At 37.9% G+C, this 15,865-nt stretch overlaps 1 protein-coding gene across 1 annotated transcript in view; it reads left to right on the forward strand.

Moving 5' to 3' along the window:
* Positions 1-15,865, forward strand: part of LOC150094672 (uncharacterized) — a 212,368-nt gene that overhangs the window by 90,899 nt on the left and 105,604 nt on the right. Inside the window, exon 6 of the mRNA XM_090411413.1 lies at positions 14,029-14,149. Within this exon, the coding sequence (XP_090267539.1) occupies positions 14,029-14,149 (121 nt within the window). The remainder of the gene's footprint in view (positions 1-14,028; positions 14,150-15,865) is intronic.

Below are 15,865 nucleotides of genomic sequence, written 5' to 3' on the forward strand. Positions count from 1 at the left end.
AAGTTTCCAAAATACTTGGGCATGACCTTGGACTGCACGCTCTCTTACAAGCAATACCTAACAAATGTTTCTGCTAAGTTAAGAACCAGTAACAACATAATACAAAAACTAATAGGCACGACATGGAGAGAAACAGCTGATAATCTGCGGATTACAGCCCTTGGTCTAGTTTTCTCTGTTGCCAAATATTGCTCACCAGTGTGGTAAATAGCACATATGTTAAACTTGTTGATAGCCAACTAAATAATACAATGAGACTGATTTCTGGTACAATTAAATCAACGCCCACACACTGGCTTCCAGCTCTTAGTAACATTGTTCCACCAAATCTGCGCAGGACTAAGGCTCTCTTACAGGAGTATAAGAAAATCTTGGAGAACACAGCCCTACCAATAACTTTAGATCTCCCAGACTTAAGTGTACGATGATTGAGATCAAGACATCCACTACTACAATCTAACTTTGACCTGAAGCAAAAGTGGCAAGAACAGTGGGAGAACCTGACAGATGACATCACAAAATTTTTTCTCAATGAATTACAAGAAAGTTTTGATGCTTGCTCACACCTCCCACGAAAATCCTGGACTCAGCTTAATAGAATACGAACTGGTCATGGTGTTTGTGCGGACATGCTTTTTAAATAGGGTTAACGACCATTCCCACATTGTGATTGTGGAGCTCAGAGACAAACTGTGGACCATACTGTGACTCAGTGTTATCTCAGAGCATATTCAGGAGACAAATTGGACTTTTTAAGTCACCTGAAGCTATGAACTATCTGACCAATATGGATGTAACCTTTTAATTCTATTGGTTTTTAAAATGACTTGACTTTTAATTTTATATGTTTTTAAAGTGACAGTGTGTTGTACTGTATGTTTTGATATTCATGCCATATGAATAAATAAATAAAACTAACTAAACAAAAGTCACGGGAAGACTTTGGTAAAAACATAAAAAATAAATATCAAGAAGGTGGCAAAATATTCTGGAGGCTGTTAAAAAGGCTCAGAAGTGGAGGAGAGAGTGCCTGTAAAATGAATTAGAGATGACAAAGGTCACATGAAAACTGGTAAAAAAAAAAGATATCCTTAATGTATGGAGTAATTATTTCAAAAAATTGCTAAACAAAACACTCAGTGATATCACAGTAGTAAAAAAAAACACTCAACAGGCATGCGGTCAGCAATATGTATCCATACTCGAAGTAGAAAAAGCCATGAAAGGTGGAAAGGCAGTGGGATAGATGATATTTCACCAGAAATGCTCAAGTATGGAGGTATAAAAGTCTTACAGTGACTGCACTGCATAGTTCAGAAGGCCTGGACAGAGGGAGGAATTCCAGATGATTGGAGTAGAGTTCTCATAGTATCCATATATAAAAAGAGAAATGAAACTGAATGTGAGAATTACAGAATTATTTCCCTACTGAGTGTTCCTGATAAGATATATGTAAGTATACTTGAGAAATGGTTCAGAAGGATTGTGGAAGGGAAGCTTGAAGAACAAGCTGGATTCAGGCTAAATAGAGGCTGTCAGGATCAGATTTTGACTTTATGACAAATAGATGAGAAATCATGGAAATATGACAAAGATCTGTATATAAGTTTTTAGATCAGGAAAAGGCATATGACAAGGTGCCAAGAGAAAAGCTATTCAAAACGCTACAGTTGTACACTGTCAATGGAGCATTATATCAAGCAATACTTTGTCTTTATTTTAGTTGTAAGTCAGCAGTTAGAATTGAAGGAAGTCCAGGAAGATTGTTTGACATTAAATCTGGTGTCAGACAAGGATTTACATTATCCCCTCTGTTGTTATTATTATTATTAAACAAGACCTCATGGAGTCAAAGACTCATCTAGGAGGTCTTTTTATCTCACACACATCTCATCATACCGTGTCTTAAACACATTCAAACTCCTTGCTGACACCACACTCTCAGGCAAGGCATTCCAATCACTCACATCTTTGCACGAAAAAAACCTGCCTCTCACCCCTACTCACACCCTCTTTATACAGTTTCAAGGGATGACCTCTGGTTCTCCCCTGATCTCCCACTATTCTCTGTAGAACTTCTCCACCATTGATCCTATAACAACCCCTTACCAACTTGTAGGTCTCTATCATATCTCCCCTCTTCCTTCTCTCCACTAGACTCTGCAAATTACATCTTTTCAATCTTTCCTCATACTCGACATTCCAGAGGTCAGAAACTACCTTAGTCAGTCGCCTTTGGACCCTTTCCAACATCTCTTCATCCTTCTGAAAACCAGGTGACCAAATCTGGGCAAAATAGTCCATGTGTGGCCTAATCAAAGCCTTATACCATCGAACAAGAATCTCCCTACTTCTACATGTCAGTGTCCTCCGCATCATTCCCAGAAGTCTTTGTGTTGTCTTCACAATTTTGGCAATGTGTCCCCTAAATTTTAGATCCTTATCCACTATCACCCCCAGATCTCTTATTTCCTCTACTTCTAACAATATATTCTCACCAAGCATAAATTCTGCATCCCATCTTTGTTTTCCAAATTTTAAAACCTTACATTTTGCAACATTGAACTCACATCCCCATTTGCTTGCCCAATCACTCAATTTATTCAAGTCTTCTTGCAAGGCCACAACATCTTCACTACTCTTTATGGTTCATCCCAACTTTGCATCATCTGCAAACAACTGAATATCTCCATCCAAATCTTCACCAATATCATTAATATACAAGTTAAATAGTAATGGCCCTAAAACAGATCCCTGAGGCACTCCGCCAGTGACTTTCCTTTTCCTGGATATTGCACCCCCATACACAACTTGTTGATACCTATCAGATAGCCAGTCTACAATCCAGTGCACTAATCTAATATCCAACCCCATCTGCTCTAGTTTTACTGTCAACTTATCATGAGGTACTCTATCAAAAGCTTTTGCGAAATCCAAGTATATTACTGTGTATCCTTCTCCTCTGTCCAAGGAAGCAGTCACTTTATTGTAATAAGCACGTAGATTACTAAAACATGACCTCCCTTTAGCAAATCCATGCTGTCCATCAAAAATTATACCATTGTTGTCAACCCAACTCTGGATCCTAGTTCTCACATGCTTCTCCAACAACTTAACCACAACACCTGACACACAGATAGGCCTATAGTTTTATGCTTGAGTTCAATCACCTCCTTTATGCAGTAGCACAATCTTGCCCTCCTTCCACTCTTTAGGAACTTGACCAAGTGCAAGACTCGTATTAAAAAAATATGTCAAGGCAGGTGTCAACTCTCTGGCACATTCCTTCAGAATATGTGGTGATATAATATCAAGTCCCACAGCCTTATTTACATCTAGTTTACTCAACTCCCCAAACACCTCTTGCTCACTTACAGTCAGTCTCTCCTCCCCATCATCAACTGCTCTTAATCTCTCCATGAAGTCACATTCACAAGATTGAAAGATCTTTATGAACTGCTCATTAAGTATCTCCACCACACATTCTGCAACAGCTGTCCTTATACCATTTCCTCCAGTCAATGTCATCCTTCCATAATCATTCTTTCTTTTGCTGGCTACATATCGAAAGAACTCCCTAGAATTCTTTTTGGCTTCATTAGCTAACTGCTGTTCATTCCTCTCTTTAGCTGCTCTCACCAACCAAGTCACCCTCCTTGCCTGGTCTTTGTAGACCTCATGAAATTCGTTACTTCCACTTCTCTTATGCTGCCTCCACAATGCCCTTTTTCTCTGTATTGCATGCTTAATCTCTTTATTCATCCATCTCACACCTACCTTATTTAACCTTCTCACCCATGGTATACATTTAGACATTGCATCTACTAAATAGTTTTTGAAAATCCCCCAAGCTGCATTGATCTCTTTTCCAGCTAACTCCTCATTCCATGCTACACCTGCAAGCTGTCTCCTGAGCTCTTCATAATCACCCCCCTTGTAGTTCCACATATACCCTTTTTTCACAGGGGTCCTTGCACTGCTGGCAACCACCCAGGTAATCACCTCATGGTCACTTTCACCAATTGGTGGATGATTTGACACCTCATTGATAATTACATCCTCCGATGAGATGACCAAATCCAAGACCCTTAATCCTCGTGTGCCCTCTGTTACATACTGTCTGAGGGAGTTATCCCTCAAAAACTCAAGAAACTCATTTTCTTTACTTCCAGTTGCTATCTCTTCATTCCAGTCTATATTGCCATAATAAAATCACCCATAATGATCACCCTTTTCTTATTTGCTTGGCTTATTTGACTATACATTTCACTATCACCACCATCCACATTACCAGGTCTATAACAACATCCCACCAAGTATTTGATTCTATTCACCTCTATCTCACACCATACTGCCTCAAAACCACTGCTACTATTTCTCTCTTGCATCTCTGCATTGTATGGACATAACTCTTTCTCTATCATCAATAGCACTCCCTCTCCCTTTTTACCCCTTCTATCCTCACGAAACACATCATACCTTTCCATCTCTATTCCTGTCAGGATGTCGTCCTCATCTAACCATGTCTCACTTATTCCGACAATCTCTGGGTGCACAGACGCAATTAGTGCAACCATTTCATCCGCCTTGTTTCTTATACTTCTAGCATTGGTATACAGACACAACAACTCATTTCTGGATCTACCGCTAGTTCCACTGATATCACTCACTCGATGTGATCTCTCCATGCTGGACTCGGGCCATTTCCCTTTCTGCATCTTCATTTTAGAACCCTCTGCAATTCCATCTGTTTCCTCTTGATCCCTGGTCATCCCATTTCTTTCCTGCCTATACATGCTCTCACCTCCTCTTGGAGCATCCACCTTTCTCACGCTGTGTATCCCTGTCCACCCTGAGCCTCCCCGTTTCCCTGCTCCTCTTGCACACCCATTCTCTCATTTTCTATACTCATACCACTCACTTCCCCATTCATTTCCACTTCTTCAATCTCTCCTGTCTTACTCTCCTGCTCTTCCACATCACTCCCCTCTCGATCTGATTCATTCTCTCTATTCACTTCTCTACTTTCCAGCAGCAGTCTCTCCAAGTGACTCACACCATAACCACTCAAATGCAGTCCATCGCTCCCATACAGCTCATTTCGTCCCTCAAACTCATTCCACACATTAACAAACTGTACTCCCATCTCCTCACACATTTCAGCCAGAATATCATTCATAATCCTTGCTCTCCGCCTCATTTCACCACAATCATACCTAGGCAACAAACTGACTACCCTTCCTGTCACACTATTCTCTTTTATCTTTCCAAGCAGTCTCCTGACATTCATTTTGACATGCTCTTTGCTCTCTCTCAAATCATTTGTACCAATTAATACAATTAACTCTTTTGCTCGCTCCCACCTCATATTCAATGCCTCAATCATTCTACTCATTTTACTGCCTGGAAAACACACCTTGTGCATTTTATCCTCTAGCACACCTTTAATAATGGAGTTGCCATACAACGCCACTTGCTCATCTTTCGTTAACTCTTTCATGCCATCATGATTTATTTTAATAGTTTTGACCTGAATTCTCTTAATTTCATTCCGCATCCATTTCATTTCTTGCTTCATCCAATCCAATTCACCTTCTGAACCTCGTAACACATTCTCTCTATCATTAAATCTTTCTAACTTTCTAACTCTCGACCCCCTCTTTTCACTTTCCCTCTCATTCATCCTTCTTTGTTTCCGTACTTTTGGTCCAACATATGTCCAACTTTCACTATCATTCTTCTCACTTTCACTCTCATTTATCTTTCTTTGTTTCCGTACTTTCGGACTAACACGTGTGCAACTTTCGCTATCATTCTTCTCACTTTTACTGTCATTCATCTTTCTTTGGTTCAGTACTTTTGTTCCAACATGCGTCCAACTTTCGCCATCATTCATTCTTTTTTCGCTATCATTTATTCTTTCAATTTTTTTACTTGCGATTTCTGCATCACGCCATTCCTACTTTCATTTGTTCTCTCAATTTCATTTCTTTCCGCCTCAGTTTTGTCCCTTTTAACATCCGTTATGGTTGCCAAATCGCTCTTTTTTTTTTTCCTGATTTTTTAACATTTTCTCACTCTTCTCACCATCCTTCTCTTTCAAACGTGCACTCGCGACACAATCAGTACTAGCACTTTCTGTCATCAATTTCATATTCGCATTCATCAGTTCCTCGTTCAGGTCACACTTCGTACACACACACCCTTCTTCCATCTGCACTAAACATCCACAAATCATTTATGTAATCGAAGGAATACATATAACAGACTTCATGCTTAACGAAACGACTGAAATCTAAATTAAAATCATGGAATGACAATGCCGCCGCCATTTTTTTTTTTTTTTCTCTGCAGGTTACTAGGGCTAATAATAACGATTTCGTAATTTAGTTTAGGCAAGAAAAAAACCCCACACTAATAATATCGGTAGCGTACAACGTTTACAGCCGCTCTTACTTAAACAATTATGCATATATACTTAATTATTCCTGGTAAACTTATCTGAATCAGGAGCTCTTCAAAACTCGTCTGCAGCGCTTGGCCCACTAGCACCCTCTTCCTGGCCCACTAGCATGCGCCCTCTTCATTCGCCCTTATTCGTTATCTATATGGATCACATTATGAAGGAAAGCCATATTAAACCTATAAAAATTGGAGATGTTAATCTCAGCTCTTTACTTTATGCAGATAATGTTATGCTTCTAAATAAATCCAGTACAAGTCTGCAAGATTCTCTGACTAAATTGAATAACTGTTGTAATAGATTTGGTATGAAGGTTAACAAGACAATGAAAATGAAAGAAACGTTGAAAATATCAACAGCATTGTGAATGCAGCTGATATTTTCAACTGCATTCCAGCACGAATTTTAGTGAAGATGGTAAATTGAATATAGAAATAGATAACAGAATCAACAAAGTTGGTATTGTAGGAAGTCAATTGAATAAATTTATATGGAATAAGAGAGAGATTAGTCAAAACAGTAAATTAGCTGTATACAAGACAGTGTTCATACTAATTTTAACTTCTGAATCTGAGAGCTGGGCTAGAAATAAGACACTTGATCAAACACTGGATACCACAGATAAGAGAGTCCTGAGAAAAATTAGGGGCATGAACAGAATGGCATCAATGGCAATATATTATATTAAAAACGAGGATATTAGGAAAGAACTTGACATTTTTAGCATCCAGGAATGTGTTAACAGAGCTAATCTCAGGTGTTATGGTCACTTAAACAGAATGGGAGAGGAAAGATTAGCAAAACAAGTGTTCTCTGCGAGGTTGGGAGGAAAAAGACCGATAGGTAGACCAAGATATAGGTGGCTGGTTGATAGAGTAAAAAAGTGCCTTAGAAGATAGAAATATAAGATTTGATAATGTTGGATTCTTTATAGGTAACAGATTGATTTTGAAAAAAAATTCTAGGTGAGAAGTTAATAATGATACAAGTTTTTCATGTAATACTATCATATCCTCTATGCCCATTGAATCTACATATCAGGAATTTGATGATGATGAAAAATATGTTAAAAGAATGAGAACGAATAAAGTGGGTTTCAAGTTTACCAGCAAACAGGGGGAAAAAATACTTCTAATATTTGACAATCTGAAACAAACAAGTCATGTCCAGAAAAAGGGTCCATTCAGAATTTACTGCCAAATAAGATATAGGAGAGGGGTTGTGCATACTTGGCAGCATAGAATGACTCATTAGCTATGTGTTGACCATTTTACTTTCATTACATTATCAATTATTGTCTTCTACAAATACTTTATAATGAGTCCTGTGATACAAAATCCCACCAATTGTGAGGTTTATGGTGTGATATGGTTTTTGTTGGCATAAAAAAAAGTGCTGCAGAAATTGACCAACTGTGTAAGGTTTACACACCTAATGTAATAAGTAACAGCAAGGTTTGGCAATGGTGTCGTTTCCTTCAAACCATCTTTTGTAAACTCTTGTCTATAGTCTGACAAGAGTTTACAAAAGAGTTTACTCTTGACACAGCTGGACTACTTGCAGATCTATTCTTCTCTAGTGCCTTATATATGCAGACATCTTTGCACACATTTGATGGGTCCAAACCAAATAAAGACAAAGTTGAAATCTTTCTCTCATAATCATTTCCTTGATGAGGCTCTCATTCCCATTATTAACACAGTTACAATACATTGTTGGTGTTACACACACGTATTCTCACCATTCCTTCCATTATAATTTTGTTTCCCTGACCCTCTGTGTTAGATCTCATATTATAATGCCTATTAAAGTTGAAAGGTGCTGCTCACTCTGTATTAGATATTATATTTGAAAAAAATCTGAGGATGGTTTTTATAAATTGGGCACTTGGAATGGAATTATAAATCTCATTTGTGTAAGGAAAAACTTAAGTCCCCTTAAGAAGTGCCACCAGAAAATTGTGTCTCTCCAAACAGCATCTACAGCACAATCAAATTATTATTACATTCTTTTTTTGTAATTAGGACTTACAAATAAATTTATGAAAGTGAAAATCATATCCTTCATTTTTAGACTCTTATAATATTTTGTCAACCAATATTTATTTATTTTTTGTATAATATCCTTTGACTAGAACTACTTTGTTATTTTATAGAATACCTGGGTATTTCATTCTATAACTAAATTGACCAATTATTTGATAGAATGACTAAATTATTATAACCCAAGTAATTTTTTATGGTTTACTAATGCATGCTAGAATTGAATAACATAATTTAGAATAACTAAATTATATAACAAGTAATACTTCTTGCTTTGCTAATTCTTGCTCTCTCTCTCTCTCTCTCTCTCTCTCTCTCTCTCTCTCTCTCTCTCTCCCTCCCTCCCCCTAGGGGAGAGAGCAACCCTGCCAAGTAAAACTGGTGGTCTTTAAGTTTCTTATTGTGTGTGTGTGCACACTTGCATGCATACAGATATTCTTTGTTTATTATGTCTGACATCACCTTTAGAACAAATGAAAGAACAGTGGATCAGTTGTGTAAAGCTGGGGAAAAATTCCATAGAAACACGTTAAATCTGCTGAATAGCAGTCACGAGCTCATCAGAACCAAAAACTGTTCATTTGAAATTGTGTACCTAAACCATGCCTGATTGCATTCTTCACTCCTAAAGAAATTACTGATAATAAATGTATTCCAGAAAGGACTGTTTACAACTAATTGCCACTTAGAAGTACACAGCTTGTTGGTGAGAATCTTAAGTAGTTCTCACCCATTCTGCTTATTCTTTTGACTTTGCCCCAGAAGATTTTTATTTTGCCAAGCTTAAATTGATTAAGAGGTTTGCCAGTTTGATAGTGTTATTCCATTCAGAAGAATGTAACAACAGAACTACATTACATACTGTATCATCATTATGCTTATGAAAAGTGACAACTTATGTCCTCTAAGAGTGGAAGCTTTGGAAGGCAGTGACACTAATGATTTTGAAAGCATATGGTGTGAGGTAGAGGTGAACAAGACAGGATATTTAGTGGGGTGTTGTTACAAACCAAGGAGCACTGAGGGTGGGGACCAGGAGATGTTTAGACAGTTGAGCTTTGCAAGTGCAAAAAGGATGATTGTTATGGAAGATTTTAACTACAGCAGTATAAATTGGAGAGAGGAATATGCATGTAGCAATAAGGGAATGGAATTTCTAGAATTCTTGAGGGACAAATGTCTTAGGCAACATGTAATAGAGGGAACAAGAGTTTTGGATTTGGTCATAGCATCAGAAGAGTTGATAATAACTGAGATGACATCTCTCCCACCAGTTGGAGAGAGTGACCATGTGGTTTTGACTTGGAAGATGAATAGACATGCAGGAGTATCAAAGACATGGGAACATATGTGGAATTATAAGGCAGATGATTATAATAGTCTTAGACATCAACTCGGGGAAGTTTCATGGAGGGAGGAATTGGAAGGCTGGGATATCATTAGCTCTTGGGAAATTGCAAAGGAATATTTGTTAGCAGCAATAGTAACCTGTATTATACAAGTGAAGAAGAGGACACAATTTGGAGTAAAGTGGATGACAAATAATATTAAACAGGAACTGCATGTGAATAAGAAGCTATGGAAGAGATATAAGGAGACAGGTGAAGAGCAGATGCATGAAGAATATAAGACACAGGCGCCAGGAGATTAATGCAAAGAAAATCCTAGGGAATTTTTTAGCTATGTGGCCAGATGGATAGATGAAATGATGGTGGAAGAATGATATTGTGGGATAAAAATGGGAATAGAGTGACTGATGCAGTGGAATTATTCAATGAACACTTTATTCGAGTATTTCATCCTGGAGGAGTAAATTTTAATACTAGAGGTGCAGGAGGAGAGTGTGTCTCAAATACTGAGTACTCTGGATGTCGGTAGAGTTGTGGGACTGGATGGTATTTCACCACGAGTTTTGAGAGAATGTGCTAAGGAACTGAGGAGCTCCTTTGACCTGGCTTTTCAATGAAAGTCTGGCTACAGGAAAGATGCCCAGGGAGTGGAGAGAGGGTAGAATAGTGCATTGCATAAGGGTGGAAGCAGACTGGAAGTGTCTAAATTTAGGCGAGTTTGTGTGTCATCAGTAGTTGTTAAGATCTTGGAGAAATTGGTGAGGGACTGTATACAGCATTGGTCAGATGAGGGTAATGTTATCTTTGAGATTGCTAGCCTTTTATAATAAAGTTACAAGGGCGGTAGATGAGGGAAAAGCATATACTGCCATTTTCTTGGACTTAGCGAAGACATTTGACAGGTTGCCACATGATAAACTGATATTTAAGTTGCAGCACAGGAAATTTGCAGGAAGTACTACATTTGAATGCAGAGTTTTAATGACAAGCCAGAAGAGACAAGAAAAAATACTTTAGCAAGGAATGCCAACAAATAGAAGACCAAAAAAGAAAGGAAAAACAAGAGATCTTTTCAAAAAGATCAGAGCACTAACAGGGAAGTTTAGTGCCAAGGTGACAATATTGAAAAGTAAACACAAAGGATATCTTACAGAAGCCGCAGACATCAAAGAAAGATGGAAAGAGTATACAGAATCCCTTTACAGAAAGGACTCCAAAATTACTGAGAAATTTGAAGAGCAGGTTATACACAGGAGCCAGTACCACTGGAGAGCGAAGTGAGGTGGGCACTGCAACAGTTATTCAGTAAGAAAGCACCAGGAGGAGATGGAATACCCATTGAGCTTCTCAAAGCTCTGGAAGAAGAGGCAGTTAAAATTTTAACATCTCTATGTCAGTGAATTTGGATCACAACTACATGGCCTAGGGAATGGAAAAAATCAGTTTATATACCTTTATTGAAGAAAGGCGATGCAAGAGAGTGCAAAAATTACAGAACTGTAGCACTGATTTCTCATGCAAGTAAAGTCTTACTTAAGATCATTCAGAAAAGACTGGAACCATTCATGAAGAGGGAAATTCCAGATGAACAGGCAGGATTTCAAAAAGGCAGAGGAACAAGAGATCAAATCGCCAATGTGAGATTGATAATAGAAAGAGTACAGGAATATCACAAGAATGTCTACCTTTGTTTCCTTGTCTATAGCAAGGCTTTTGACTCTGTAGATCATGTGAAACTGTGGAATGTGTTAAGAACAATCGGAGTCCCAGACCATTTCATTATCCTTCTGAGGAATCTTTATTATGAACAAGATGCTACTGTCCGAACAGATCTTGGAGAAACTGAGTATTTCACAATAGGTAAAGGGGTGCGACAAGGATGTATTTTATCTCTGTACCTGTTTAACTTGTACAGCGAATACATTTTAAGAATGGCAGGGCTGGAGGAGTCTTCAGTTGGAATTAAAATAGGTGGAAAAAATATTAATAATTTGAGGTATGCAGATGATATGACCTTGCTAGCAGAATGCAAAGAAGATTTTGAGGAGCTTATTATGAAAGTTAAAGAAGAAAGTGCTAAATATGGAGTTTTAAACTTAACCTCAAAAAGACAAAAGTTATGGTAACATGTGAACTTAAAGATTTTGAAGTAGATGGGGAGAAATTGGAAGCAGTTAACAATTTTGTGCTCCTAGGATCCTGAATTGATAAAGATGGTTATTATACTGAAGAAGTTAGAAGAAGATTATTACTCGGAAAGAAAGCAATGACAAATTTAAGCAAGATCTTTAAAGATATTAGCCTCGCAACAAAAATCAGAATCGTGAAAGCAATCCCTGTGGTACTGTATGGATGTGAAAGTTGGATCCTGAGAAAGAGTGAAAGAAGGAAGATAGATACATATGAATTATGGGTTTGGAGATGCTTAGTAAGAATACCATGGACTGCAAAGCAAACCAATAAATCAGTGATAGACAGAATAAAGACAGATTGCTCCCTCGAAGCTATGATCATCAAGCAAAAATTGTCATACTTCGGACATAACGTGCGAGCAAATGACAGTCTGGAGAAGATGATGATGCTTGCTAAGATGGAAGCAGGAGAAGAGGAAGACCAAGAATTAGTTGGGTTGATGGAGTTAAAGAAGCAACTGGAGTCCACTTGGAGATTCTGAAAGACATGGTCAGGGACAGATCGGAATGGAGAGTGTATGTTCATGGAGTCGCCAGGAGTCAGAAATGACTCGATGGAGCATAATGCACACATGGGTTTGGATGTCAGGTTGGTCAACTGGATTCAGGATTGGCTGTCCGATAGGTATCAGAGAGTTGTGTATGGTGGGGCAGTTTCAAGGAGGCAGAGGGTTACAAGTGGAGTCCCACAGGGCTCAATATTGGGACCTATATTGTTTAACCTTTATATCAATGATATTGTCAGTGGATTGCAGGGGGATATTCAGTTGTTTGCAGATGATGTGAAGCTGAGAAGGGTTATTAGTAATAATGCAGATGTGGTAGTCCTGCAAGAGGATTTGAATAAGCTAGACAGATGGACAAATGACTGGGGGTATTGGTTTAATGCAGCAAAATGTAAGGCTTGGGACACATTGATGGGATGCTGCATACTCTATTGGAGGAGCTATACTGGAGGAAGTTGGGGAGACAAGCGATCTGGGGGTTGATGATTGATAGAAACCTGAAATTCAGGGGACATATTGCAAAGGTGGTGAAGGTAACACAGAGGATTGCTGCAATAATGAGAATGACGCTGACCTGCAGAGATAAAAGAGTTATCATTCCGTTGTATAAGACCCTGATCAGACCACCTTAGACTGTTGTTCTCGGATTTGGTCCCCAGGATTTGAAGGGGATAAATTAACTATGGAAAGGGTACAAAGATGGATAACAAAGATCGTTTCAGGATTGTACAATATTAATTATGAGGATTGGCTGGGGGAATGTAGACTGCAGAGTTTGGTGGCTGGGGGAGGGATGGGGTGATGTGATTGAGACTTTTAAGCTGTTGGGAGGTGGTTACAGGGTTCACAATGGGGAATTCTTTCGCTTAGTTTAACAGCGGGAAGGAGTGATGACAAGGGGGCCATCCCTGGAGGTTACAGAAAGAAATTGTGAGTGGGAGGGTGGGGAGTGGGTTCTTTGTGTAGAGGGTGGTTGAACCATGGAATGCATTGCCTGATGGAGTGGTGAGACTGAGATCAATGAGTTTAAGGAGTGGTATGGTAGACTTTGTGTTTCCTAGGAAGGACCTCCCACGATAAATCTTTTGACTCCATGGAGGCCTGAAGAATAATAATAATCATAGCAGATGAGTTTTCCAAGTCTTTCCAAAACTTGTGTCAATTCTGTAACAAGTATATTCCGTCCCTTGTAAATTCATTTGAGCAAGACAAGAAAATATTTTCCTTATCCATATTTTGACTTATTTGAATTCAGTCTCATTACTTTTTACAGTTGTATATATTTATGGAATTTACCAAAAATGGTCAAACTCTTTATTATTGATTATTTATATGTTTATAAGTTTCAGTTTCTAACATTGTGTGTGTGTGTGTGTGTGTGTGTGTGTGTGTGTGTGTGTGTGTGTGTGTGTGTGTGTGTGTGTGTGTGTGTGTGTGTGTGTGTGTGCTTTTTTTAATATATATATATATATATAGCTAGAATTGGTGGTCAGTATGCAGTATTTGAAGTCCAACAGAACCAAACCTGGCATCCTGTATGTGCTGACTCTTGGGATGCCAAATGGAGTGATCTTGTATGTGAACAATTGGGATTTCTGTAAGTTTTACAAGATATATTATAAAGATATAATAAAAGAATATATAAATTAAAATTGAATTAAGTTAAAATTAAATCCTAATAAATTATATACTTGGTACAGGTGGATTGATTAATAAACTTGGTATCTGAATCTGAACTTGATTGACTTGGGAGGATGTGATTAAGATGTTACCTAAAGTTTACCCTGCTTATTGTCCTTTCTCTCACTCCATGCTTTGTTAGGAATTTAAATGTCATGTTACTATTATTTAAGTCTCCACTAGATGCATTTGATTTTTCATTTTGAATGCTTTTGAACAGCATATCAATTGAAGAAAAGCTATAAAAATACGCGTTATCTTAGTACTAACATATTAGTATTAATATGTAATTTTTTTGGGTCTTATACACACTGCAATAATAATAATAATAACAGTTATTATCATTATTATTATTAAATCTCCTTGTAATCAAAAGAGTAATCATGGGAGGGCCCACTGTCTCTGCACTTGTTACACTCTCAGTCAGTGCATTTCAATCATCCACCATTTTCTATGCAAAAAAAAAAAAAAAAAATTAATTAAAACCTCCTTACTCCCTTAATTACATTCTCCTTATATAGCTTCCAGGAATGGCACCTTGTTCTCTCTGCCCTTGCTATCTCTCTCATTCTACTGATAACTTTTTCTGCATTAATTTGGTAATAATCTCTTATCATCTTACATGTTTCAATCATATCGCCCCTCCTCCTGTCTACTAGACTCTGCAAAATGCATTCTAATACACAGAATTTTCTTAATCTTTCTTCATGCTGAATATCTCAGAGACCATTAGTCAGTATCTCTACAACCTTTTGAAAACCAGGTGACTTATCTGTGCATAGCAATCTATATGTGGCCTGATCAGGGCTCTATGACATCTAAACATCAATGTCCTCTTCATCATTGCCATATAGACAAATCAGCCTTGAAAAATTCACACAATTTACAGACAAAATTTAATATAGTGGTAGTAGTAATAGATGGCATTGATGTAGGTGATGATGGTGGTGGTGGTTTGCTATAGTTGGTGGATTAAGTGGTGGAGACAGAGAGATGTAGAGTAGATGCCCTTCCTTGATGAGTTTTTGGACTCCTTGGAAGTGTTTCATAATAATAATATACAACAACATATTTATGGGACAAAATACAAAATTTAGTATTTTGTCCCATAAATTTTAGATTGTTATCATCGGCCACTCCCCGATCCCTTACTTCCCTGCCTCATCTAAGATATCCTCCCCCTATCAATTTACATGATCTGCATCTTTGCTTCCCAAATTAAAATCTTACGCTTAGCAACTTGAACTGGTTCCCCCCCCCCCTCCCTATCACTTGCCCATTAAACCAATCTATTAAAGTCCTCTTGCAAAGGCATAACATTTACTCTACTCATAATAATTCTTCCCAACTTTGCATCTTCTGCAAATAACTTCATATCACCTTTCAAACCTTTCTCAATATAATTCAGCAGTGGCTCCAAACCAGATGCTTGAGTCATATCTTTAATGACTTTCCAGTTCTATGATATTGCATCCCCATACTCAACCTACCGATACCTGTCAAGCATTCACTCTGCAGTTCAGTACACTAATCTATTATCCGACCCATTCTGTTACAGTTTAATCATTAGCTTGTTATGTATATCAAAGGCCTTTGCAATATCTAAATATACTACTGTATATGAATCTCTCTA

This window comes from Typopeltis vanoorti, chromosome 21 (assembly GCF_054136105.1).
Source record: "Typopeltis vanoorti isolate ZY-2024b chromosome 21, IOZ_Tvanoo_1.0, whole genome shotgun sequence".
NCBI lineage: Eukaryota > Metazoa > Arthropoda > Arachnida > Uropygi > Thelyphonidae > Typopeltis > Typopeltis vanoorti.